The 26,879-nt window shown below is 43.0% G+C and overlaps 1 protein-coding gene across 3 annotated transcripts in view; it reads right to left on the minus strand.

Moving 5' to 3' along the window:
• The window catches only part of LOC118572891 (high density lipoprotein binding protein), a 75,132-nt gene that overhangs the window by 34,015 nt on the left and 14,238 nt on the right, over nucleotides 1–26,879 (minus strand). For 2 of the 3 annotated variants that reach the window (XM_036172713.1, XM_036172714.1), the window contains exons 2-3: nucleotides 2,594–2,658; nucleotides 1,041–1,153 (exon numbers count right to left, since the gene is read on the minus strand). In XM_036172713.1, coding sequence (XP_036028606.1) covers nucleotides 1,041–1,116 — 76 coding nt within the window. In that variant the 5' untranslated portion in view covers nucleotides 1,117–1,153; nucleotides 2,594–2,658. Of the gene's footprint in view, nucleotides 1–1,040; nucleotides 1,154–2,593; nucleotides 2,659–6,037; nucleotides 6,149–26,879 lie in introns of those variants that run through there. The other variant, XM_036172712.1, reaches the window with a different exon arrangement.

Consider the following 26,879-nt stretch of genomic DNA (forward strand, 5'->3'; position numbering starts at 1 on the left):
AGTGTCTTAGGAATGACCAATACAGTGGTCACTGGGAATGGGTGGGTTAAGTGTGGCTAAGAAGTGAATTTTAAACATTTAATTCATTATAAATCGTTGAAATGATATTCAATCCCATTATGGGAAAACGTAAACATGTTCTAACAACTTAAAACAATTTATTCTTGCATTTGAAAATTTTAGAAAATAAAAATATAAATCAAAAATATTATCTATATATGTTATCTGTGTATGTGCACATGTCTGCATGCTGAGTTGCATATGGAGGTTAGAGGGCAACTTGCAGGAGTCAGTTCTTCCCTTCAACTGTGTAGGTGTTGGGACCAAATCCACGTCACAAGGTTTGGCAAGAAGGCACCATTACCTATTGAGCTGTGTTGTGAGCACTCCAATCAAATGCCCTATATAAATATGTATACTAAAATTTAAAGAATGACAGCTGGTTTTAAGAATTTTTTTTTTATATTGAGATGTTGCAATGACAACATTTTACATACACTGGGTTAAATAAATATATTAAAAGCATAATGGCACATGCCTACACTCCCAGAAGCACAAGGATGGTGAGTTTGAGACCAGCCTGGTTTAAACAGCAAAACTTTTGTCTGAAAATATTTGGGAAAAAATTCACTTGTTCCCTTTTATTTAACCTGGGTTTGGAAAACTTCCAAATTGCTTATGTGGCTAGCATTCTATTCCACTGGACAGTGCTGGTCTCTATCTTAGCCAGTGGCCTTCAAGAGCACTGAAGTCAGACCTCACCTTCATCCTCAGAGGCTCAACAATGTCTTGGGATGCTTCAGAGCAAACATTTTAGTATCCCATAATTGGAGCAACAATTTTGTAAATGGTCTCATGAACTACCAATTGTCAAGTTAATTGGAAACTGGATTTCTAGGAAACTGCCCACGTTTACAGCTCACTGTTTCTGGGGCCAGTCCTCTCACCTGTCCAATCCCACTTGCAACCAACTAATAAAAAATCAACAGAAGCCCAGTCTCCAAAGGTTAACAAGGAGAACTTGTAAAGTGGTCTGTCACCTTTGATTTGTTGTGGAACCAGCCCACTTCGATGTTCAGCAAAACTCTCTTGGGTCAAAACTGCAACGGAGCTCATGGTTGATCTCACGTCCACACACAATCCTAGTAAGACACTATATCAAGAGAAAGGTAATCAAGGAGGGGAGACCCAAGTATGGCTAACTCATAACCATCTACAGGACTGTTATTTTAATGTTTCAGTCAAGGTTTTTATCTTCTCACTGAACACCAGAATATTTATTTTCCTCTCAAGGTTGATGTAAATTACTCTCCACGTTTTCATCTGAAGGGTGAACATGGAAAAGGCAAGTAAAGTAGGGTCCTGGCCCACTTGATGAACTGGTTTCTCAGAAACTCTGTCATACAGTAGATAAGACTTGGCGAAGAGACCTAGTACTAGATGCCCACGGCTTAGACTCTGTACCACCTATATCCACTGTAGGAGCCTCACTAACAGTGTGTCACCCTCCCCCCACATCATGGGTACTCTGGGACCACTGGAACCTGCCACCTGCCTGACCAAGCTTGGGTATAGATCAATCCCAGTTCATTCTCTTAATAGCTATCTCCATCTTACTTTGTTAATATATGCCTTCTGATGTTTATAAAAAGTATAAAAAATGACAATTACTACAATTAGGATGTGCAAGGTACTTATCAAGAGACCCTGAGAATCATTTCAACACTCTCAGGTTTAGTGGGGGAAAAGAAATCTCATAGTGCTTCATGATATCAGTAAACCAGGTCCACATAGTGTGCTAAATGCCTGAACTTGCTGGCTATCTCAGGCCACTCTTGCCCAGTGTGGGAGGAGATTCACTCACTAGAGAGGAAACTGGCTCAAGGAACAGCATTCCTTATTCCAGGACAGCCATGGACATTGGCTCAGATGGTTCTAGCTCCCTTATTTGTAAAGTCTGGTACAATTCAGTATTCTCAGACACAGGTGTTAGCGTCTCTGCCCTTCTGTAATTCTAGGCAGCTTCACAACACCAGAGGAAGAACACATTTCCTCTACACCATGATGCACCAGTGCCTTACTTTTATCATATCTTGGCAAAATGCAAGTACAGTAATAAATTATGCAGCTGGGTGTGGTGGCAAACACCTTTAATTCCAGCACTCAGGAGGCAGAGGCAGGTGGATCTCTGAGGCCAGCCTGGTCTATCTACAGAGGGAGTTCCAGGACAGCTAGGACTACAGAGAAACCTTGTATCAAAAACAAAACAAATACCAAACCAAACCAAACCAAACCAAAAACCAAAACCTTACTTCATTACAATAAAGACCTCTTCCCAACTTTAGAAAGTTAAGCTCAGTATTCCCAAAACATATTAAGCCCCAAAATCCCAAAACATATTAAGCCCCAAATCTTGAAAAAACAAAATTCACCTTTAAGAAGAAAAAGATTAAAAACAGATGCAAGGCAGAGGACAAGCTGAAGGCACATGAAGCCATAGAGATGCCTCTTATAGCACACAAGATGAAGGCTAAGAGGAGGTACAGGCTAGAGCTAACTTACACATCTTTGAGCTCCAGGCACTCAAACTTACCAGCAAAATGGTCAGTAGCCAGAAAGTCCGTCCCGAGGTTGCCTCTGTCAGCCTGCCAGCTTTTACTGGTATAGGGTAGAGAGGGAGAGAAAAAAAAAGTTACTTTTCCATGCTTTATAACTTAGTCCCTTTCACCCCTCAAGAAAGAAAGGGCCAAATCTTCTTTACATTTGGCTTCTTGTAATTTCAATAGTTAGGCAATCTCGTAGGGAAAAACACTGTAAAAGTTCTTGTCTTAGACCATTAATTTTGAACAAGACACATTACAGTAAAACTTCAATCATCTAGAACTCTCAGAGGACAAGTCTTCAAGGGATCTTAGAAGTGACCTGTACACTAGGTCCTTGTGACTTCTGCCAGGCTGAATCTGCTGTGACGCTAACTGTGGCACATAGCAGAATGCAGATCTTATGCTCGAGCTTTCAGAGTGCCCAAGGGCTCCTTAACAGAGTTGGAGTGGTGCACTTCTTTAATCCTGGCACTTGGGAGGCAGAGGCAGGTGGAGCTCTGTGACTGAGGCCAGACTGGGTTTCAAAATGAGACCCGTCCCCAAAACAAAACCAAAAGAATCCTTGTTAACTTTGCAGTTTCTTTGTTCTTGCTATTGTCCTGTAAAAGCCCTTCAGCCCCTTCTAATCCAGACATTTAAAAATCAGGTCATGGGCTGGAGAGATGGCTCAGAGGTTAAGAGCACCAACTGCTCTTCCAGAGGTCCTGAGTTCAATTCCCAGCACCCACATGGTGGCTCACAACCATCTGTAATGAGATCTGGTGCCCTCTTCTGTATACATAATAAATAAATCAATCTTTAAAAAAAATAAAATAAAAATCAGGTCATAAAACCACAAGATTCAAAGGCCACCTGAGAAGGGCAAAAACTATTCTATAAACACCTTTTTTTTGGTCTCGAGACAAGATCTATGTGAACCATGTTGGCCTTAAACTCAGAGATTCACCTGCCCATCTCCTGACTTTTTGGACTAAAGTGTGTTCTGCTATCACCTCTTTTTTTTTTTTTTTCCGAGACAGGATTTCTCTGTATAGCTTTGGTGCCTGTCCTGGATCTTGCTCGGTAGAATCAGGCTGGCCTTGAACTCACAGAGATCCACCTGGCTCTGCCTCTGAGTGCTGGGATTAAAGGCATGCGCCACCACCTGGCCTTAAACCCAGATGCCCACTCCACTTTATCATGTTCATCCATGTGACCTCCACTATGTGTCTCTGTGCTGCCACTGACTAGTGCCTCTGCTTTCCAGGACTAGGTAAGTCTTGAGTACAGAGCAATAGCTACACAAGCCTACACCATATATTGCCTAGCACAGACTGCAACAGTCTCTACACAGACTCTTTTAAGCATGCTCCCACACCTAGGCATCCCTTTCCCAGAGTATTTACAGTGGCTACTGAAAGCACCTCCATGTCTAAGCCAATTGTCACTGCCAAGGGACAAATTGGAGCAGAGCTTCCAGAGCCCCAGACAAGTACAAACACCCTCTGGCAGCCAGGGACAGCAGAGTGGATTTCTAGAAAACTCCAGACAGGTGGACAAGCCGCACTGGGGCCCAGCTTTCAGATTACGGAGACATACTGAACAGACTCTGTGCACGGTTTAAGGCAGTGCTCTCCACCTTTACACCAGCTTGCACCCGCTGCTTTACCTCCACTGACAATACTCAGAGGTCCAACCTGCTGCACCTGGAAGTTCACATCACACGGCAGCCACCACAGCTAAATATGCGCCCTCCTCCTGCATCTCCATTGGCTAAACTTTCAGGAGATTAAGAGCCCAAGATTTAGTATCTCAGACTTTTGCTGGATTACATCATACAAGTCAGGACTGAAAGAGATTGAGTATTACCCTAATCTGATTTTCAAATACCACCAGAGAAAATAAAAAGAGTTCTTGGGATCCCAGCTCCCCTGCCTCCCTGTAAAGGTTCCGTCAAGATAGGATGAAATCTGTACCCTTTCCTCTTCTGGTTGCTACATGTCATGTCTCCTGTGGGTGCAGGCCCTCCTCTACCAAGTACCTCAGCACGGAGGCCATCTCAACCACCTTTGCCACTGGAAGCTAGAGTCAGTCAGCACCCAATGCAAACCTCTACCTACAACTTGGACATTACAATTTGCTTCTTGGAGCATAGATGAACATGGCAGAAAAAGTCAGTTCTCAACACATGGAACCAGAACTAAGGGAAGAGAGGTAGAAGCCAAGGGCGGCCTTTTTCACTCCTCCAAGAACTAGTAGGGGGGCAACAGGGACTTCTGCAAAAGAGAAAGGTGAATCTGTGGCAGCTTGAAACCGGGTGTTAATCCAGAAATCAGAAAAGGCTGCAAATCAAGAATTCCACATTTTTGCTTCTGAACAAATAAGTATTTCAATTGATTCCCCTGTGCTAAATTGTGCCAACTAATTATGTAAGGGGCAACAGTATGCGAAGATAATTCAGTCACACTCGAGAAAGAGTATCACTATCAACTTTAGAGGGCCTCAAAGTTCTTTATACACTAGACCAGTCGGCATGGAGAGCACCGAAAACCTCCAGCTGAGATTCAGGTTTCTCTTCCAAAGTTGAAACTGTTTACTTTTATGTCCTCAGAATTCTTGCGAAGGTACCCCCACCTCAATAGTAGAGTACAAACTCCAAAATTAAAAACAAAACTCAGCTCTACTGAGATCACAAACTCTAAGTCTGTGACCATCAAGGCCGGCCTAGTGCTTTACCCAGCTCTGGAAGTCAGAGACCCAGCCTGGGAGGAACTTTCGCAGATGCCACCTCAGCATGGCCCTCCCACCGGCCAAGAGCGCCCGCGGGCGGGGACAGACTTAAAGGGACAGTATCCTGTTCGGCCTCCCAGCCTTTCATCCAAATTCGGTATTTTTCCGTAATGTATTTTTCACCCATGGACCCTGGGGCGCATCCAAGTACTTGGGCCGGGAGTCCTCCACTGACCACGTAGCCGGATGCCGCAGGTGGAGGTGCTGCAAGGCACCGCGCGGGACATAGGGGCCCCGGGTGAAGATCCCAGCTTGCAGCGCGAACTAGGGCGCCACTGACCCAGGTCCTGTCCACAGCCCGTAGGGCCCGTGCGGCCGAGCTGGGGGGAAGGGGTGCGGGGGAGGGGCCGGCTCGGTTTGCCCACGTCACCAACCTGGCCAGGTCGCTCCCCTCCCCCACCGCGGCGGCCCGCCCGGTGAGCTAGTAGTCCAGGCTGCCCCGGCCCGCAAGCAGACCCGCGGCGCGTGGCGGACTTGGGAAAGTTTCTGCGCTCCGGTGCGGCCATGCGCAGAGTGACACGTAGCGGCCCCCGCCCGTCGCGGTAGCGGGAGACCAGGCGCCAGTGAGGCCGGGGAGCTGGAGAACCGACCCCGGCCGTGCCCAGCAGCGAGCCCCCGCCGGCCCGCCCCTGGCACTCCCGCCCGCCAGCTCGCCCGATCCTCACTCGTGAGTGTGACCTCCCGAGAGTCTGTCCGTCTGTCGCTGCGCGGGAGAAGCCGGGACGCTCCGAGGCGCGGCGCCCGGGCCGCCGCTGCTATATAGGGCGGCGGCTCCAATCCCGCCGAGACACGTCAGACCGGCCGCCCGCCCCGCCCGCTGCAGGGTCCCCAGAGCGCCCGGGAGCAGACCAACTCCACAAGAGTTCTCCGGCCTGAGAGGGGGCGAGGAGTTGGGAGCTGTTACCTACAGAGAGCAGGCAGGCCCCGAAATACCGGTACAGGAGTCCAGGCCACCAGCAACAGTGTCACCAAAAGAGAAAAGCTCGGAGGACCTCACACAGTAGACCGGCCGGGAAAACCATTTATTTTACCATCCCCCAGAGGACTCCTTGGTGAAGCACAGCTCTTTCTTTAGAGGTTCTGATCCTCCCTCCTCCCGCCTCTACTACAAACCCCTGCCGGCTTCATTCCTCAATGACCAACATAACAAACTCGAAAACTGTGAAGCCGTCTTCACAGTTTTAGTCAGGGTCCTATCTGTACAGAGCAGCCTGCACTATGTTCCTACCTCACCCATACTGAGTGCTTGCACAGTGTAGAACCTCTGTCTCAGAGTGCTTCCGTGGAAGCGGGTTAGTTCTGCCCTATTGTGTCTAGTGACAACTACTTGAAGAATTTGTACACATATATCATTTTGAACCTCTCCTGAGGTGACATCAACACACTTCTGACCTACACAGAGCAGACAGGTCAGTGAGACCCATCAGCACAGGCTATGACCAAGAGATGTTACCCAGAATGACTAAAGGCTAGTAACCAATCAACCAGGTGTGCCCCCGCGCCCCCCCCCCCCCTCCCCCCGCGACAAAGTTTCACTGCGTAGAACTAGAGGTTCTTTGGTCTCAGCTTCCCTCTCTGGTACTTGGATTACATACAGGAATGAGCCACCAGGTCTGGACAGTGTGTGTCTCCTCCCCAGGTGTGTTTTTAGTGTGGTGTGCAGAAAGGGCAGAAGAGGCCCTCTGCAGTTTTCAGTCTAAGGCTCAAGGATTTGCAGCAGTGAACAAAATCAGCAGACAGACTCAACATACTTAAAAGGTAGCAGTACTGTGGTGGGCATTGCACACAGCACAGCACAGCACAGCACAGCACAGCACAGCACAGCACAGCGGCTCTTGGCTTGAGGGACTGGGAAGAGCTGCTCTAATTGGACTGCAGACTAAGGGACAAGGGATGTGATGCACAGAATAAGGAGTTCAGGCTGGGGAGGAGGACTGTTGAATATGAAAGTATGTGCAAGCTGGGGGTGTCAGAGTTCAGAAGCCCCGGAGCCAGCGTACATCTGGCATGAACATCACAGCCCTTCATGACATAAGTCACTGAAGGCAAAGGATGTGCACTGCTTGAAAGACCCAAGGGCATCTCCAAGCTGCCAGCAGTTACCGAGGGATACAGCTTCCTTCCTAAAACCTCTGTAGGCACCAACTTGTCTTCTCTTCTGTGTTATTACTGTGGTCTGCAGGGTGTCTTTCCCTGGAGATGAATCAACCAGCAACTAGAACAAGTGTTGTTGTTGTTGTTGTTCATTTGTGAGTTACTGAGGTCTCAGGGTTGTGGAGAGGGAAATGAGAGGGGGAAAAGGAGTAAGGACCCACAAGTCAGCATGTTTGCTGTCAGGGGACCTCCAATGGGGTTAGGAAGTCAACACAAGTACAAGGAGACCTCAATGAGCTGGTTAAAAATGTTGTTAGCTGGGTGTGGTCATATCCTATAATCCCAGTACTCAGGAGGCTGAGGCCGAGAGTATTGGGAGTTTGAGGCAGTGAGCTACAGAGTAAGATGATGTCTCAAAAATAAAACAAAGCATGGACTTAATGATATTATTAAACCAAGGAAGGTGTGGTAACATTGGCTTGTAATCTCAGCACTTGAGAGATAGAGAGCCAGAGGATTAGAGTTCAAGACCAACCTGGTCTATCTATATGAGACTTTATGTCAAACAAAAAGATAAAGTAAATGTTAAATGTGAACAAAACAAAAACAAACAAAACATCCCAGATGCTCCTGGAGTGCTGAGAATTATGACTAGTTAGCTTCAGTATACTGAAACATGGGAAGTGTGAACTCTAGCTGTCTCAAAAAGTGAACACTGGTCTGATATATTTCGGTTTTTGTACCTCAAGGAACATGAAATAAGCTTCCTGATTGCTCAAGGTAAAATGCTAGAAGGCAGACACACTCTCCAATTCGACAAATCATGGTTCCCTAAAAGAGCTATACCCTAAACAAAAAGTAGACCAGGAACCTGACAACAAGTAGATGCTTTCTGACTGGCTTGGCTGGGAGATGAAAGCATCTCTGGCCAGTGTACAGAGTGAGACTAGGACTCTGAAGGGTGGGTTTAAATCTCCATTACCTCTTTTGCCCAGGAACTCCTACCCCAAGCAAAAACAAAACAAAACAAAAAACAAACAGAAGGTAGGCATAATCAAGAAGGAATAAACTGCATAAAAGAATTAAAAAAAAAAAAAAACATATTCACAGATCAACTACAGTATAGAAGCTAAAAGTCCAAAGAGTAAGCTGCTGGGGAGTTGAAGAGATGGCTCAGCAGTTAAGAGCACTTGCTTTGCAATCATGAAGACTGGAATTTGGATCCCAGTACCCATGTAACAAGCCTGGCATCCCCATAAACACCTGTAAACACATACACACACCCATCCTTTAAAACAGGGGGAGGAGGCGGAGAGATAACTTATGGATTAGAAGTACTTACTGCTCTTGCAGAGGACCCCATTTTGATCCCTAGCACCAACATGTAAGCTCACAACTGTCTATAACTCCAGTTCTAGGGTATCTGGTGTTCTCTTCTGGTTTTCCTGCAGTGCACAGGCATACAAGTAGGCAACACATGCATATACATACCCTTGCTTTGCTCCCTTATGCTATAAAAATTTGTAAAACTACAAAATTAAATGAAAAAATTTAAACGATATGGGATTAAACACAAGAACCTGAGATGATATAACTATTAAAAACATGAATTAATAAAGACATCAACCACAAACATGACATTAAATAAAACAAACATAAGAATGAACAACAGAGGAGATGGTTAAGAATTATGGAGTGGAATTTCAGAGTTGGGGATGTTGTGCAGAGGTAAATCACTTGGCTAACATGTGCAAGCTTCTAGGTTTGATTCCTAGCCCAGCAAACTAATCTAAACAATAAATCATGGAGCAGAGGATAAGAGAGTCTAACATATTCTAAGAGGAGTCATAAAGCCCATGAACGGAGTTGTGTGAGAAGAATTCTGAGTGCTTGTGAGAAGCTCCAAGAAAAAAGTCTTGTGACCCTAGTTTTTTTCAAAACACAAAATTGTTCTTGGAATGTGTTTTCGGGCTCCTCCCAGGTGTAGTGCACAGAAGTGAGTTTACTTCAGATTTCTCATTATTGCTTGCTGCTGTCATTCAATTAAATGCTTAAACTATCCTTTATATGCCTCTATGGAAAAACAGGTTTCTGCCACGTGCTGCTTGTCCTTGTGACTGTACACTTTCTCATGTGGCCCTTCTTAACCCTCAGAGTATAACCGTCTGCTGCTCTGAAGAAAGCTGGCTTTTGCAGGAGACTTTAGTCGGCCTCATTTCTTGCCTCTCTTCTCCCAGGTCCCTCTGCCTCAGAGTGGTGACACTCCCCCGGTTAAAGAGCTTACAGAATACACTGACCTACACCAGACATGCTACACTAGTTATCGGCCAGGGATAGCAATGCTAGCAGTTCTTCACTCATACTGACACTGATCACCAGGTTAGGACAAAGAAACGTTTTCAGCGATCTTGATAGCTAAAAATGTGTACATACATATATATGGGTCAGATTATACTTGTATTAGTGTAAACCCCTGTTATGACTACAGAGTGAGTTTCCAGGACAACCAGAGCGACACAGCAAGACCCTGTCTGGAAAACAAAACACAACAAAAAAGCTTAACAAGAAAGTCGTATTTTAATAATGGATATATCAAAACTCACTTTTCTTTCACTGATATTTATTACCATATATACACACAATTCAGCAGCCTTAAATAAAACAGTACAAGTTCAGGCTGGAGAGATGACTCAGGGGTTAAGAGTACTTACTGGCTGCTCTTCCAGAGGACCTAGGTTCAATTCCCAGCACCCACATGGTGGCTCATGACCATCTATAATAGGATCTGATGCTCCCTTCTGGTGTGCAGGTATACATGCAGAGTACTCATACATAAAATATAAATAAGTAAAAAAATTAAAAAAAAAATAGTACAGGACCAGGAAGAGAAACAAATAGCTGTCTTTAGCTTCTTTCACATTGCCTTAAAAAACAAACAAACAAACAAACAAAACAGGATGGTGGTGGCGTACTTTCATCCCAGGACTTGGGAGGCAGAGCAGGTGGATCTCTGTGAGTTCGAGGCCAGCCTGGTCTACAGAGCGAGATCCACGACAGGCACCAAAACTACATAGAGAAACTGTGTCTTGAAAAACCAAAACCAACCAACCAAACAGTAAATGTTCAACATTTTTTCCTTAAAAAAAAAAAAAAAAAAAAAAAAAACCTATTTATGAGGTATGTGATGGAATGTAGGTGTGCCACAGACTTCATGGAGGTCAGAGTCAGTTCTGGGAGTCAGTTCTTTCTTTCTACCATATGGGTTCCAGAGCTCAGACCATTAGAACTGAGCAAGGACCTTTACCCACACTCAGACATCTTGCTAGCCTTTTTTTTTTTTTAAATTAAAAAAAAAATATATCTGGTGGTAGTGGTGCATGCCTTTAATTCTAGCACTCAGGAGGCAGAGGCAGCCTGGTCTACAGAGTGAGTTCAAGGAGAACCTGGGTACACAGAGAAACTTTACCTTAAAACAAAACATTTATTTTACTGTGTGTGTGTGTGTGTGTGTGTGTGTGTGTGTGTGTTATGCATATGCCAAATAATACATGTGGAAGTCAGAGGACAATTTGAAGGATTTGGTTCTTACCTTAGACCTTGTTGAGGCAGGGTCTTGTTTTGCAAAAACTTTTTACCCACTGAGGCATCTCACTCAGCCACAATATCTTGTTTGTCCTCCCCTAATTCTATCAGTTTCTCTTCAGGAAGTAACAGAAAGGGTAACAATTTTTTCTTCAGTGACTGTTATTCTGGCTTATTTCTCAGTAATGGGAAAATATGTATTTGTATTTTAGTTCACCAAGTGATGAACTAAGTGAACAGACTATATAAAGAACACCAAATGTGCTGCCATAATTCCTGAGTTTACTCAGGTATGATTCAGGTCACCTTGGCTAAATTAAAAGTTAGACACTTAACTTTTTTACCTGTCACATTTGTAGATTTGGGTGGGTGGGGTTTTTGTCAATTGTGGTCACATCTAAAAGAACTTGGTATAGTGTAGGTATCTTGCTGTTTAGGATGCTAGCACTAAATGAGTACAATCCAATAAATGAATATATGTAGTGAAACTCAATTTTATAAATACTGAAATAATCAGCATATATGCATACAGCTAATAAAATAAATACATTTTAAAAAATGCCTTTAAAATATATTTAAAAGAATGTATGTCAGGTGAATAAAACATGGAACTTTTTTCTAAAGGGTAGAACAAATGTTAGATCCAAAACAAAACAGTGAGTTAATAGGTTTCTACAGAAATGAAGCAGACTATTCTTCATACCTAACAGACCAAACCTCTACCCCCAGTGAAAGTCAGATGATGTCAGGTCCTGCTAACAGCCTGCTTTCTGGTTGCCCTGAGTTATGGCTCCCACCAGGGATGTTGTAGTTTAGAGAGACTCCACTGGGTTTACTCTCATATCTGGTTGTTAATGTAACCACTTGTAAGACAGTAAATAATGAAGCAAGAACGAACGTTTCTAAACATTAAGTTTACTATAATGAAATTCTTAGGGAAGGCAAATAGCTTTAAAAATTATGTCAATTAGAAAAAAACTATCTTTAAAATCTCAAAGAACACTATATTCTATTTGCTTTTAAGTTTCTGAAGTTTGGGATCTATTTAAAAAAAAGAGAGAGGAAGAAAATGGAACCTAATCAGCAGACCAACTTCAAGAGAGAGGCCAAGGTCTCGGGGCTCTCCTCAGCACTCATGAAGTGGCAGACATCAGAGCTGTGACTAGAGTCTAGTAAGAGGACTGCAACCTTACGCCCAGTGCCACAGACCAGAAAAAGACAACCAGCTTTGGTTGGTTGGTTTTTTGTTGTTTGTTTTTTCAAGGCAGCGTTTCTCTTTGTAATTTTGGTGCCTCAAACTCAAAAGACAGGTTTGGAGAAGGAAACATGGTAGAACTGGCTACTGTGTCAACAAGTAAGTTCAATTCCCAACACCACAGCACAACAAAACAAAACCCATATATAAACCTGTGGGTAACTGGGAAAACAATAGAGAGCTTCCCTGAGAACCTGGAGAACATCACAGGCTAAGTTCTGTTAAACTACAGTACCACACCCAGGAATAACCTGGCAGGATATATATAGTTCACCTGTGCCACTCCCACGTCACCCACTCCACAAAAACACAGGCCTTGAAAGTGAACATGCTTTCCTGTATCTTCACCCATGAAGATCACTTGCCTTTCATGGCTCCATAGCGCCCCCACCTCCCCTTCTTTATTTTTTCAAGACAGGGTCTAACTATGTAGTCCTGGCTGTCTTTGAACTCACTCTGTAGACTAGGTTGGCCTCAAAACTCAGAGATCTGCCTGTCCCTGCCTCCCCAGTGCTGGGATTAAAGATGTGCTGCACCATTCCTGGTGAAGAGAGGCTTCATTCAGAGCAGCTCTGGCTCTACCACCTGGAGCTCCCAGCAATCCAGCCTCAACAGCATGTAACACTATTTTGGGGAGGAGGACAAGCAATGAGACCGTTATAAAGGAGCTCTTTCCCTCTCACTACTTTTAATTGTCTCTCTATAAATCCCATTGGACAAGAAACAAGACACTTGGACAACTGACCAGGGGCAGCAACTTATATCTTGAGGATTGTTTTTGTTTTTTGAGACAGGGTTTCTCTGTGTAGCTTTGTGCCTTTCCTGGAACTCACTTGGTAGTCCAGGCTGGTCTAGAACTCACAGAGATCCGCCTGGCTCTGCCTCCCAGGTGCTGGGATTAAAGGCGTGTGCCATCATTGCCTGGTGTATCTATCTTGATTTTATTTGAATGGTTTTTAACTTTCTTCTTACAAAGTTCTGCAAGCTAGATAGATTAAGCTAAGCTCATCTTTATAGAAAGCTTTGTTATAGATACAAAGCTAGCTAAAGGAATGAATGGATGAAAATACTTAAGAATTTGAAAGATAAGAGTGAATATCTGTAGTTCAAGGACATTTCTAGCTACATAGGAAATTCTAGGCCAGCCTGGGATTTGTGAAATTGTCTCAAAATAAAAAAGGAAAAAAAAAGTAAGGTTAAGCTTAAGACCAATTTTATCCAAATAGCAGTGAACTCTCTACAAATACCAGAAAACTAAGTGGGTTCTCTACTTTTCCAAATAGAGTCAGTCCATGGCACTCAGAGGGTGTCACATGCTGCACACACTACACGTTTCTCCCCCTTCACCTGGCCTTTTCCTCAACTGTCAAATGAGCTGGTGGGACTGCCTTCTTTTTTCAGTACTATCTTTCTATGAATCAACTCTTTTTGATTTAAAGACTTCCTGGAGCCAGGCAATGGTGATGTATACCTTTAATCCCAGCACTCGGGAGGCAGAGGTAGGAGGATCTCTGTGAGTTCAAGGCCAGCCTGGTCTACAAAGTGAGTTCCAGGACACAGGCAGGGCTGTTACACAGAGAAACCCTGTCTTAAAAACAAACAAACAAACAAACAAACAAGCAAGCAAGCAAGCAAACAGATTTCCAGGAAACACTTCTTGTCTGTGCAAAGAATTAATTCAATATAAACATTCATACACGTATCATGTCCATACAAGAGCAAAATCATTTTCCTCTATCCTAAATGATTGATAGTCAAAACATCAATTTAGGATTAAGATGCCACAATTCAAGGGAAACACTGATTCATATCTGGGGAGCAAGAACTTGGATGTTTTATCTGTTTAGTGAGAATGCTATTTGCAAAAAACCAAAGTGTAATTTGTGTATGTGCAACACGCATGCGGGTTTGTGTTACTCTTGGTATGAAGGGCAGAGGGCACCTTTAGTTAGCTTAGCTGGCTGTGAGCCTCAGGATTTCTGCTTGTTTCTGCCTTCCCAGTGCTCTGGGAAGGGCGCAACACCATGTTTGTTTTTTGGGGGGGAGATAGAGGGTAGAGCAAGGGCTCACTTGTATTCTTGGCTGGCCTGGAACTCACTAGCATCTGCCTGCCATTCATTGCTGCTGCTGCTGCTGCTGCTGCTGCTGCTGCTTCTTCTCCTCCTCCTCCTCCTCCTCCTCCAATATCTATTTTTATTTTATATGCATTGGTGTTTTGGCATGTGTGTCAGGTCTCCTGGAACTGGAGTTTCACAGACAGTTATAAGCTGCCATGTGGGTGCTGAGAATTGAACCCAGGTCCTCTGGAAGAGCAGTCGATGCTCTTAACCATCTGAGCCATCTCTCTAGCCCCATGCCTCTGCTTCTTGAGTGCTGCGATTAAATATATGAGCCACCATGCCTGGCCAAGTCTAGTTTTTAATGTAGGATCAAACTCAGATCCTCATGCTTGTGAGGCAAGTACTCTATCAACAGAGCCACCTCCTCAGCCCACACACTATAATTTCTACTAGAAAACCAGAACCACACAGAGAGGGAAGGAAGGTAAAGACAATCCAATGACTGCAAACCAGAGGGAGCCAAGCAGAATAGCAGACCAGCAACAAGGGATGAGGAGAGCCCTCTACTGCAACTACAGGCAGGTCTCAGGGGCCACGCAGGACAAGAGTGGCAGTGGCAAACTTTACCATTTGATAAAGAGGCTATCTAGACAGCAAGTGAATAAAGATGTATATGAGCAAGAGCAGACAGTGACGAACAGCTTAGAAGTCCAGAAACAAACACAACTTCCAGAAGGAAGCGAGGGGACTAACTCTGAGTTCACAAAGAGGCAGCACACAAAGTGGAAGGCTGTGGTACACAGCAGCATTTCCAAGACACATTCAAAGAAAACGTGGTTTCTTGGCAGCTTCTGAATATACAATGTGTATCATAGTTTGGGACCCACAACAGTCCAGTCTCAAATGTAATGGTGCAGCTAAGACTATGTCTTCTGCAGGAAAGCAAAACTGCAAAGGTCTATTATATCATCTAATTATTATACACTTTCAAAAATAGAAGGCAAGCATGTAACATACCCAAGACCTTATAGTTCTATCTTCCCAGCCATGGGAAGGGAGGAGGAAACAAAGAACAGAAGGAGGTCAGGGACAGAAGCCAAGCCAAGAACATCTAAACACACTGACGCAAAACTTCACTTTTAGAACCATACAAATCAGAGACCTGTAAAATAAATTATACATTGTCCTCTGTTAAATTTACTACACTCTTATGTGTCTTGGTAATCAAGTTTACATCCCTAAGAATCAAAATTGTCAGAATAAGACATACACTACAGTAAGAACCCTAGAAGTTATTATTTGAACTGGTCTGGGGTACACTTCTGTGTTTGCTTGCATGGGAAACCACCTAGCGGCTGTTATCGCCATTCCCACTGGGCCAGGAGTCATTGGGAAATGGCTCTAGGCCTGAAACAGATTTAGACATCCCTGGCCATCCTGCCATAGCAGAAAGCGAGGAGACATGGGATCTTGGAAACAGCTCAGCGAATAGAAGAGCTTTGCTTCAAAAGAGTGTGTAGGGACTTTGGATCCCTGGAGCCCATGTAAAAGCCAGGCAGTTGTAGCAGCCGCCTGTAACCCCTGCACTGAGAAGGCAGAGATGGATCCCCTGAGGCAAGCAAGCCTCTAGGTTCAGTGAGAGACCTCACTAAAACTGGAAAGCAGTCAAGGATACATACAGGTATGTGGCGATATACTGGCTCCGGGTTTTTATTATAAGACCTTTTAAAAGTCGTGTTACACAGGTATGCAAGCAAAACAATAAACAAGGCTGGAGAAATGGCTTAGCAGTTAGGAGCACTAGCTGCTCTTTTAGAGGGCCTGGGTTTGATTCCCGGCACCCTAATGCTGGCTTGCACCTATCTTTAATTTTAGTTCCAAGGGAACCAACACACTCTTCTAGCTTCTATAGGCACTGCATATACATGGTGTCTATGTATACATACAGGTAAAACACCTACACACAAAATTTAAAAAAATATTCAGAAGTAGCAACAACAAGAATCCCCAAACAAAAAAGGAAGCAGTTAAAAGCAAGGTATAGGGATGTCAACTTGGACAATACGAGCCTCATAAAATGGTTACAGGTGGTCTGACATGCAACTATCTGCTTGTCAAAATTCTAGGTGAGAAGCTCCAAAAAACCCACATTTCACCTTTGCAAGTTGCTAGTTTCAATACGTTTCAATGCTGATACAGAAACCATCTATTTTCTTTACTGAAACCTTATTTTAGGACAAGCAAAATGACACAGAAATCTCTATAAAAATTACAACAAATAAAGCCAGAGAGATAGCTCAGGAGATAAAAGGTGCCTGCTGCCAAGGTTGAGGACCTGAGTTTGATTCCTGGGACTCACATGGTAGGAAGAGAATCCTGTGGGTTGTCCTCTGATCTCCACATGTGCATGTATACACATACATACGTGTACACACACACAAAAAAAAAAATATAAGGAAATAAACTGTAAATATATGTCACTGTGATTGGTTTAATTAAAAGCCAATAGCTAGCCAGAATTTTCAGGGGCAGAGAGAATGCTGGGAAGAAGAAGGGTGGAGACAACAGAGGTCAACAGCCAGATGTGGAAGGAGTCAGACACACAAAATGGGATATAGGTAAAAGCCACATGGTAGAACATAGATTAGAAGATATAGGTTAATTTAAGCTATAAGAGCTAGTTAGAAACAAGCCTAAGCTATCAGCTGGGCTTTCATAATTAGTAAAAAGTCTCCATGTGATTATCTAGGAGCTGGTTGGAGGGACAGAAAAATCCACCTACAAATGGTGCTCAACGTCCGGCCACATATATCCACATAAGACCTGAGAAAGCACACAAAAATTGGAGCTTCCTAGTCTCGTGTCGCTTATGCTGGCGGCAATACAGACATGTTTCCCAGCAGCTGCCTGCCTGAGCCACCAGTGCGCCCTGAGCTAAGCCATGTGGAGGGTTTAAGGTTTTGCTCATGCAGACAGGTTACAGATATGTAGTGCACAGGTTAGACTGTTTAACAATGTGCATAAGCTTAAGGAAAAAAAAAAAACAATGGGTTTAGACAGAAAAAACTAGTTTAAAAATAATAGAATCTTTAAAGAGAGAGTAAAGTAACAACAACAAAGCAATATAAGGATAGAAAATACACAGAGAGTCTGGATCCTTTTTGGTGTCTTGTTAACTTTGAATTTAAAAAATGCTAATGTACAAAAACAATAGCTGGGTTGAGGATTTAGCTCAGTGGTAGAGCGCTTGCCTAGCAAGTGCAAGGCCCTGGGTTCAATCCTCAGCTCCCAAAAAACAAAACAAAACAACAAACAAAAAAACAATGGCTGATGAGAGACATTGGATTATGGAAACTGGTAAGTTAAACCGACATATATTTTAAAAATGTCTTAACTTCAAAATGGAAGTCAGACAAGTATTGTGTTGGGGGAGAGGTTTTATTTGTTTCCACAGGAAATGAAAGGCTGTGAATTCCTTCCAGATCAAGAGATCAGATTTGACCAGGAAAAGCCTCCTGAGTATCTGAGACATGGGGAAGGAAGCCAAAAGACCACACAGGACAAGTGATACATAAGCCGATCCTTTACATGAGAACAGCTCTGAGATGAGATGAGACATGATACATCTTGTTGGCTACAGAGTCCTGATGACTTGTTACATGCCATCCTTTCATATGGCATGGATAGATTTATATTACATTTTGATTATACAGTTAAAACTGTATACAGGTTAATAGTCATATAACAATCAAACTTATAGTCATATTAGGTATATTTTCAAGGTTATACAGAGATATATTTTAGACAGACAGGTGATCTTCGAACACTTGAAAGACCTATAGAATATGGCATTTAAAATATTATAATAACATAAGGCTTTTCACGACAATGAGACATGTCTGCTCCTAGCAGCACCAATCTACTTCAGAGATGATGATGAACATCAAAGAACCTCCATATAGAGTTTGGTTTCAATGTGGCAAAAGTTAGTCACCAGGCAAGAAACTGCCCTTGCCTTGACCGATGCCAGTACTCTGTCCAAATTGGACAAGAGGACACAAAAGAAGGTGACTGCCCAACTTTGTCAAGGCAAGACGGGGCAATCCTTCAAAATTCCTGCTTCACAGAAGCGTCTGTCAGATATTAAGCCTGTAGGATGAAGATGGATGCCCTAATGTTACAGAGGAACCTAGGGTGACTGTCTTTGTCATTTCAACAGTTTTAGAAGCTGTTCACACTGCACTTTTACTTGGTAATATTACATCCTTCTGGGGTCTCTGATGGAGTTGAAGATGAGACAGTTATAGTTGCAGTTTTCCTTAGTTATGATAGAAGGTAAATTAAGTACAGAGCTTTGGACTCATCAAGAGAAAATAACAATGGAGCACTTTTTACAAACATGCCAAATACAAATGAACAGGACATCGTAAATGTAATCCTTACTTGATAATTGTTCTTATTGCTTATAGTTTTATTATGTTAGCGTTAAAGCCTTCCTTATTTAGACCAAAAAAAGGGGAAATGTTGCGGAATATTCCTTACACTGTGTGAATATACGTCATTGTGATTAGTTTAATAAAAAGCTAAACAGTCAATAGCTAGGCAGATTTTTCGGGGCAGAGAGAATGCTGGGAAGAAGAAGGGAAATATCAGGAGTCAGCGCAAAGGAGTCAGACACACAAAATGGGATAGAGTTAAAAGCCATGTGCTAGAACATAGGTTAAAAGATACGGGTTAATTTATGGCCGGGTGGCAGATCTGAGTGTGAGTTCAAAGACAGCCTGGTCTACAGAGCTAGCTCCTGGACAGCTAGGGCTGTTACACAGAGAAACCCTGTTTTGAAAAACCAAACAAGGATATGGGTTAATTATGATAGTTATAAGAACTAGTTATAAGTTATAAGAGCTAGTTAGAAACAAGCCTAAGGTATCGGCTGAGCTTTCATAATTAATGACTGTGTTGTTTTTTTGTGAGCAGGTGGCAAAAGAAGAAAAGTTCACATCCCTGGACTTGTAAAAAATGAATGAAGCATACTGAGATGGGAAGAGTCTCTCAGCTCAAGGGTAGCCAGGGCAACATAGTAAGGTCCTATATCTCAGGGCTGGATCAATAGTTCAGCAATAAAGAGTTCTTGTTTCTCTAGCGGAGGATTGAAGTTTGGTTCTTAGCACCTAAATCTAGTGGCTCATAATCACCTGTAACTCCAGTTCCAGGAGACACAATGCCCTCCATTAGCACCTGCTCTTCCATGCAATACCCCTCCCTACACACACACATTTAAATAATAAAAAGATATCCTATCTAAAAAAAAAAAAAAAAAAAAAAGTTGGTTTGGGGATATAACTCAGTTGGGAGGATGTTTGCCTATTAGGCACCAGGATTCTTTTCTTGTTGATATTTTTATTTTTTAGATTGTATTTATTTTATGTGTAGGAATATTATGCCTGCATTTACGTATGTGCACCATGTGCATGCCTGGTGCTGAGGTAAGAATAGGGTGTCAGATCCCCTGGAACTGGAGTTATACAGATGGTTGTGAGCCATCATATGGGTGCTGGGAATTGAACCAGCATCCCTTACAAGAGCAAGTGCTCTTAAATCTCGAACATTCTCTCTAGCACAAGTTCAGATGCCTAGCATCTGGTAAAACTAGGTGTGGTAGCAACTCCTGTAATCCCAACACTTGGACACAAAAGCAGAAAGATCAGAAGTTTAAGTTCATCCTACATTCTGGAGGCCAGCCTAGGTGATATGAAACCCCATGTTTCAAAAACCAAATAAACAAAAAGATCAAAGTGTTGGGAATATAGTTCAAGTGGTAGAGTGCTGGCCTAGCATGCATACCCCCCCAAGGGGGGCATTTTGTATCTATTTACCTATGCATTAAAAGATATGCCTATAGGAGGAAGGGTCCACAAGCTAAATAATGACTTCTACCAAGGGAAAAGGCAAGGGAGCCCCAGGTGCCTCCAGAAGGAGCCACCCAGTGACACTCTGACTAGCTCAGTAAGACTCATTTCAAGCACAATCTGGTAATATGAACAGCTGCAACAGGAAACCAATACTCCAGTGAAACAATGGACCCAAGCAACAAGCAAAATGACTGTTAAGCCTATTAGATAACTGGTTGACAAAGAACTTCATGACAAAGAACTTCACAAATCATCCTGATGTCACTGCACTGTATCCACTGACCTATCCTAAGTCAGGCTTCACTCCTCCTGACCAATCACAATAATCATTCAGCAATGTCTATAAATACTTTTTTTTTTTTTAAATAAAAAAAGCTTTATTTCACTTTTAATTGTGTGTACTTGTGTGTGTATGTGTATCTGTTTTTTGTGTCTGTGTGTGTGCTTTCATAGAGGTCAAAGGCATCTGGTCCTCCTAGAGAAGGCATTAGAGGCAGTTGTGAGCCTCCCAATGTGGGTGCAGGGAAACAAACTTGAGTCCCTGGGGTAGCAGTACCTGCTCTAAATGACTCAATCACCTCCAGTGCCATGAAACCTTCTTTTTTGTTTGTTTGTTTGTTTTTCGAGACAGGGTTTCTCTGTGTAGCTTTGCGCCTTTCCTGGAACTCACTTGGTAGCCCAGGCTGGCCTCAAACTCACAGAGATCCACCTGCCTCTGCCTCCCCAGTGCTGGGATTAAAGGCGAGTGCCACCACCGCCTGGCGACCATGATACATTCTTGATGACTTCCAAGGAGGGGAGGGGAATACCTGAAATCAAAAAAATTGTTTAGACCTAGCTTCCAGCTTCCAATTTACAGGAAATGTAAGGATTGCAAAATCACGTTGAAGAGCACAAAATTCAGTAAACCAAATACAAAGTGTTGGTACCCCACAGAACAGGTGCCCTATATGTTCATAAATGAACTGTATAAAGGAAAGTTCTGTAAAAAGGAAATTTTTTTTCCCAGATTTTCTAAGTGTCAGCTTAAGCCAAATAGGAGGGGAGAGAGGACTTTTGGAGTTGATCATAAGCCAAGTATAAAAATGCTTTTTGTGGGCTGGAGTGATGGCTCAGGGGTTAAGAGTGCTGACTCTTCTTCCAGAGGACCCGAGTTCAATTCCCAGCACCCCCATGGCAGCTCCTACCTGTCTATAACTCCAGTTTCAGGGGATCCCCACACCCATGGCAAAAACACAAATGCACATAAAAATAAAATAAAATATATCATAAAAAAATTAAAAAAAAAGCTTTTTATGCTATCTGGTAAACTGAATATATGACACCATGATATTAACTAGCTGATATTAGATGATACTAATAACTTTGACAATGGTAAGGTGGTTATGATTTAAGCCTCACATCTACTAAAGGTAATACACTAAAGTATCAAGAAATGATATGAGGTCTGAAATTTGACTGAAAGTCTTCAAGGCGTGAGTGAAACTGTACTCAGTGGTAAAGCGCGCAGGGGAGTATGAGAATTACCTGTGCCTGGTTCTGAACAAGAACAGCGCTGCAAACAGCAGTAATTATATCATCTAGTATCTCCTAAGGAAATAAGAGCTTCCTTCCCTCATGGGGGCTTCACTAATTATTTTGGTATCTCACTGGCAGTAATTGGGTTCTGGGCCCATTAAGGGACCAATAACTGTAGTGAAGGGCCACAGCAAACCAGCCAGCATCTATCTACACAGCTGAGCCATTCTATCCAAAACACATGGTTTCTACCTGGTGGAAAGCATGGTTTCCCAGAGGAAAACAGGGCACACATGATTCTGCCCCCTCCCCCAGCCCCAAACAAGGAGAGGATGTTGCAAAGAGATTGTCAATTCAAATATATATAAACATATAAATTTTTAAGTACAACACTAGACTAACAAATCATAAAATTTAGAAAATAAAACATTATTTCTCAGTAGATCTATTCTACAGATGCAGAAATAACTTAATTCCAGTAACTTTGTATTTGTAGTTTAAAAGAGTATAAACACACATAGGCTGGCAGAGGATCATTTAAAAAAAAATAGTGATAATAAAAAAATCCAGAGACTGAGGACATTTCACATTGATTCCTTGCTTCCTACAGTTTAATCTTAGGAAATGGCTACATGTACAATATTTCCTAAAAGCAACCTATTAAATTTCGTGAAAAGTTACAATTATACTAGAATGAACAACAAAATTACAAAATGTTATCATCAAAGACTGGCAAACACCAAATCTAAGGAGATACAACTAAGCAAGAAGACAAATAGCACTACTTGCAAATGACATGTCTAGAAAAGCCTCTTTGGTTGTCCTGAAGTCCTAGGAGCACTGAAGGGAAGAGTTCAGAGTGCTGGCAAAAGGCAGGGGAACCTGGATAAAGGAGAGGATGCTTGACATCTTGTCTTAGCCCGGGAGATTTTATCACAAAGGATGCTTGCTCTCTTCCTAGTTCATTATATGTGTCTTTGTAAGAGAGAGACAGAACGGTAAGAGAAAGGAGCAAGCTGAATAGAAAGAGGTGGAAATGGGGTGACCTGGTACCCACTAAGAAGCTGGAAGAAGTACAGACTTTTCTCTAAAGCCCAGAGAGGGAGTACAGTCCTGCTAGATTTTATAATAGACACACACACACACACACACCACTAAAGTCTAAAAAAAAAAAAAAAAAAAAGATGTAAAGATATTCAAGCCTATTACTCATTTTGTGAAAGTTCCTGAAAGCAGAGCAGTCTAAAAAAAATATTAGAAAGTATTAGGGAAGCTATTGAGCTCAGCCAGGTACATACAGAGACACACCAGACAACCTCAAGGTCCTTGTGGCAACCCACTCCACCCAGGAAGAGAGGAATCAGTGCTCCAGAAGCTTACCACTAGTGTTATACGGACCCAAATACAGACTGTTCTGAGGGACAGCAAGATAAAAAACTAAAAAACAAAACGAAACAAAAACCCTGCTTATAGACTGGTCAGTACATGACATAAACAAGGGCTAAGGACTAAGGTAAGGGAGCAACTGGCAATCAGCAACGGCTAAAAGAGGGAAATGCAGACACATGCTCCCTTGTACACACATCCCTACCAAATCAGGACGTGGAACCTAGTGAAGGAGGCAAGCAAAACGACACACTGGACTTAAAACATTTCACAGATTTGTACACGAATGCCAAGTTAATTCTCAATATGCTAAAACAACCGTCAACAGAGTCCAGTTCAACAGCAAAATTTATGATAGTAGCTAATTAGTGAGATTTGATGGAGGAAAAAAAAAACCTATTATCACATCAGTGCTTTACAGCCACGATCTGCATGAAGATCTTACCGTAAAATTAACCTCAGAGCTTGAAAAGGTCTTCAGTTGGAAGAAAACATTCCCCTCCTCCCATTCAGGGCTCCTTCCTCCTTAATTAAGCAGACCCCAATTAGAGCTAGCCAAAGACAGGTGAGGACAGCCACAGCAGCGTTGGCACACTGAAAAACACGGCTCCAGAACATAGCATCTGTCATGTTTCACAGGGTCAAAGGAGACCATACCAGGCTTTTGTCGATTTTCCTCAGTAACATAATCTTTTTTCTCCTTGCACTTACCAATCTCAAAGGGACATGATGACAACCATTTCTGGAACTGTGTAAACTAAGCAGGTTCTTGTTTGAGTACTCTAGCTCTTTCGACTATGTCCCCCAAACTGCCAGAATAAGAAGGCTAAGAGTTCTGTGCAAGGCCGCGCCACAATCCCACAGGGCTCACCGTGCAGGCAACAGAGCTAACAGGGAACTTTAGTCCTCTGGGGCTGGCATGTCAGCTCCCAGTAGAAGCAAATGCATCAAAATAGAAGTCTTGTTTCAGAAGAGAAGGGAAGAGAAGGGAAGGGAAGGGAAGGGAAGGGAAGGGAAGGGAAGGGAAGGGAAAGGAAGGGAAGGGAAGAGAAGAGAGGTGTTCTTCAAACTGATGTCTCACATAAGATTTAAGTCAAGGCTGCAATATCACCTAGTAAATTACATTTAATTTTTAAAAACTGAAAAGCAAACACAATCCAAAATTCCATTTGAAATATTATATTTTATGTGTGTAGGTGTTTGCAAATATGTACGTGTACCACATGCATGCTCAATGCCTGAGATGGTAGTGACTTGCCATGTAGACGCCAAGATTTAAATCCAGGTCCTCTGGAAGAACAGACAGTGCTCTTAATCACTGAGCCATCTCTCCAGCCCTGAAATACTTATAAACAGTAAAATTAACAGTTAAATATGCATTTGTATAAAACAGAATACACAGGCACAATGCAGCATAATTTGACTTCATTCACAGTAGCCAGAAGAGTCCCTGAGAAACACTCAGACTTCAGTGCAAAATCTAGCAATAAGGGCACAACACAGCCAGATTTGATGAAGCACACCTATAATCTCAGCTACTCTGGAGGCTAAGGCAAGAGGATCCTGCCTGGAGAGATGAGACCTTGTCTTCTTGAGAGTAGAGTGGTATGTGTGCAGTTTATTTGAGAATGGGTCTCACTATGGACCTCTGGTTCTTTCTAGACAAGACTGGCCTCAATCTTACAGAGATCAGGAAGTCCTGCCTCCATCTCAAAGAGAATTTGGCCGAATTATGTGCACACGAAGACACACACATAAAAATAAATCGAAGAAAGAAAAGTGAAAAAAGTTGATGTGATGGCTATTCTTGGTTGTCATCTTGACTACATCTAGAATTAACAAAAACCCCAAAGTGGAGGGCATATCTGTGAGGGATATTTGCTTCATTTGAAATGGGAAGATCCACTTCTAATCTGGATCTTTGAGGTAAGAAGACACACTGCTAATCTGGACCACACCTTCTGCTGGAAGCCTGTATAAACAAGGAAGAAGGAAGCTTTTGCTCTCTGCCTGCTGCTCTTGCCTCACTAGCAAGTCCATTCTCTCACTGACATTAGAGCCTACTTCTTCTTTGGGATTTCAGCATACACTGAAAACCAGTTGAGATATCCAAGCCTGTGGACTGGACAACTTTAGATTCCTGGACTACAGCCTTTAAGTCATTCTAATAAATCAAACACACACACACACACACACACACACACACACACACACACACACACACACTCTGAGTTCTGTTACTCTAGAGAACCCTGACTAATACAGTTGAGGATATAGTCAAAGTGTCCCGCATGTTTCAAGCCTCAGGTTTAATTTCCAGTATCACAAAACAAAGATGATTCTAAGTTTCTACTCATACACATTCTATCAAGTCTGAAACCTTATCAAGTAAGGCAGGGATTTAGAATCACACACTTTATACAGGAAAGGGATCCCTGAGAGAATACATCTATAAGCCAGTCACCTCTATCTTAATTTCAAAAACAGCCAAACCAACTAAACCTGTTTCAAAAACTTCCTACTAGTTCTCCACTTGTACAGTTGTTTCTCTTTCTTCTACCTGTTGGTGGGTCAGAGCCCTTTCTCCAGTTACCACTTCCCCAAGGCCTCTGCATGGCAACCACTGTAGGAGCTGCCTCCCTCCAGGCTTCAAACCTCCAATGGCTGAGCCGCTCTGCAGGTGGTGATGCCAAGGAACCACAGAGGGCCACTTTCCCTCCCCCAGGGGCCCAAACGTGTGTCCTCATCTGCTTGACTCCAAGTAAGAGGCTCTTTGCTTACAGAACACCCCCAATCTCAACTAATTCAATCCCAGTGTGGGGATCAAGTACTGGGAAGGCTTGACACACAAGCGTTAGTGCAGCCTAGAGAGTGTCCCTTTAAGGTATGGAGAGCAGCATCTGTAGTAAAGATGATGACACAAGTGGATTGTACTTGGTTTAAGTTACTTCCCTCTCCCCAGAAAGAAACCAGAATTAGCGGTGGGCTGGTGGCAAATGCCTTTAATCCCAGCATTTGGGGGCACAGGCAGGAAGATCTCTGTGAGTTTGAGGCCAGCCTGGTCTATAGAGCAAGTTCCAGGACAGCCAGGGCTGTTACCCAGAGAAACTCTATCTCGAAAAACAAAAACAAAACAAACAAAAAAAGAAAGCACATTTAGCACTGGGTCTAGTCAGTCCAATTAGCTGTGAAAGAAAAGCCTGTCTGTTCTGTCCAGGACAACTTCACAAGGTCAGAGACTCCTCTAGAAGCCCAGTACAATGTATGTCCTTTTTAACCTGGCAGATGTTGTGGGATATTTGTACACTGTGTGAAGATATATTGCTGTGATTTGTTTAATAAAGAGATGGCCAATAACTAGGCAGGAAGAAGTTAGATGGGATTTCTGGGGACAGAGAGGACTCTGGGAAGAAGAGAGGCAGAGAGACACCAATGAGACTCTAAAGAAGTTGGACATATGGTATAGAGGTAACCAAACCACGAGGCAAAGCTTAGATTAACTAGTTGAGACAAGCCTAAGCTAAAGGCCAAGCTTTCATAAATAATAATACGTCTCTGAGTCATTATTTGTGGGCTGGTGGTCCAAAGATAGTCTGACAAGAAAGCTTTTGTATAGGCAGATCCACAAACCGCTGTTCTCTGGCTCCAGACAACTCAAGCGCCCCTGCCTCCTCACCCCTGCAAAAGGATGCCAGAAGGG

The sequence above is a fragment of the Onychomys torridus genome, chromosome 23 (assembly GCF_903995425.1).
Source record: "Onychomys torridus chromosome 23, mOncTor1.1, whole genome shotgun sequence".
Classification (NCBI taxonomy): Eukaryota; Metazoa; Chordata; class Mammalia; order Rodentia; family Cricetidae; genus Onychomys; species Onychomys torridus.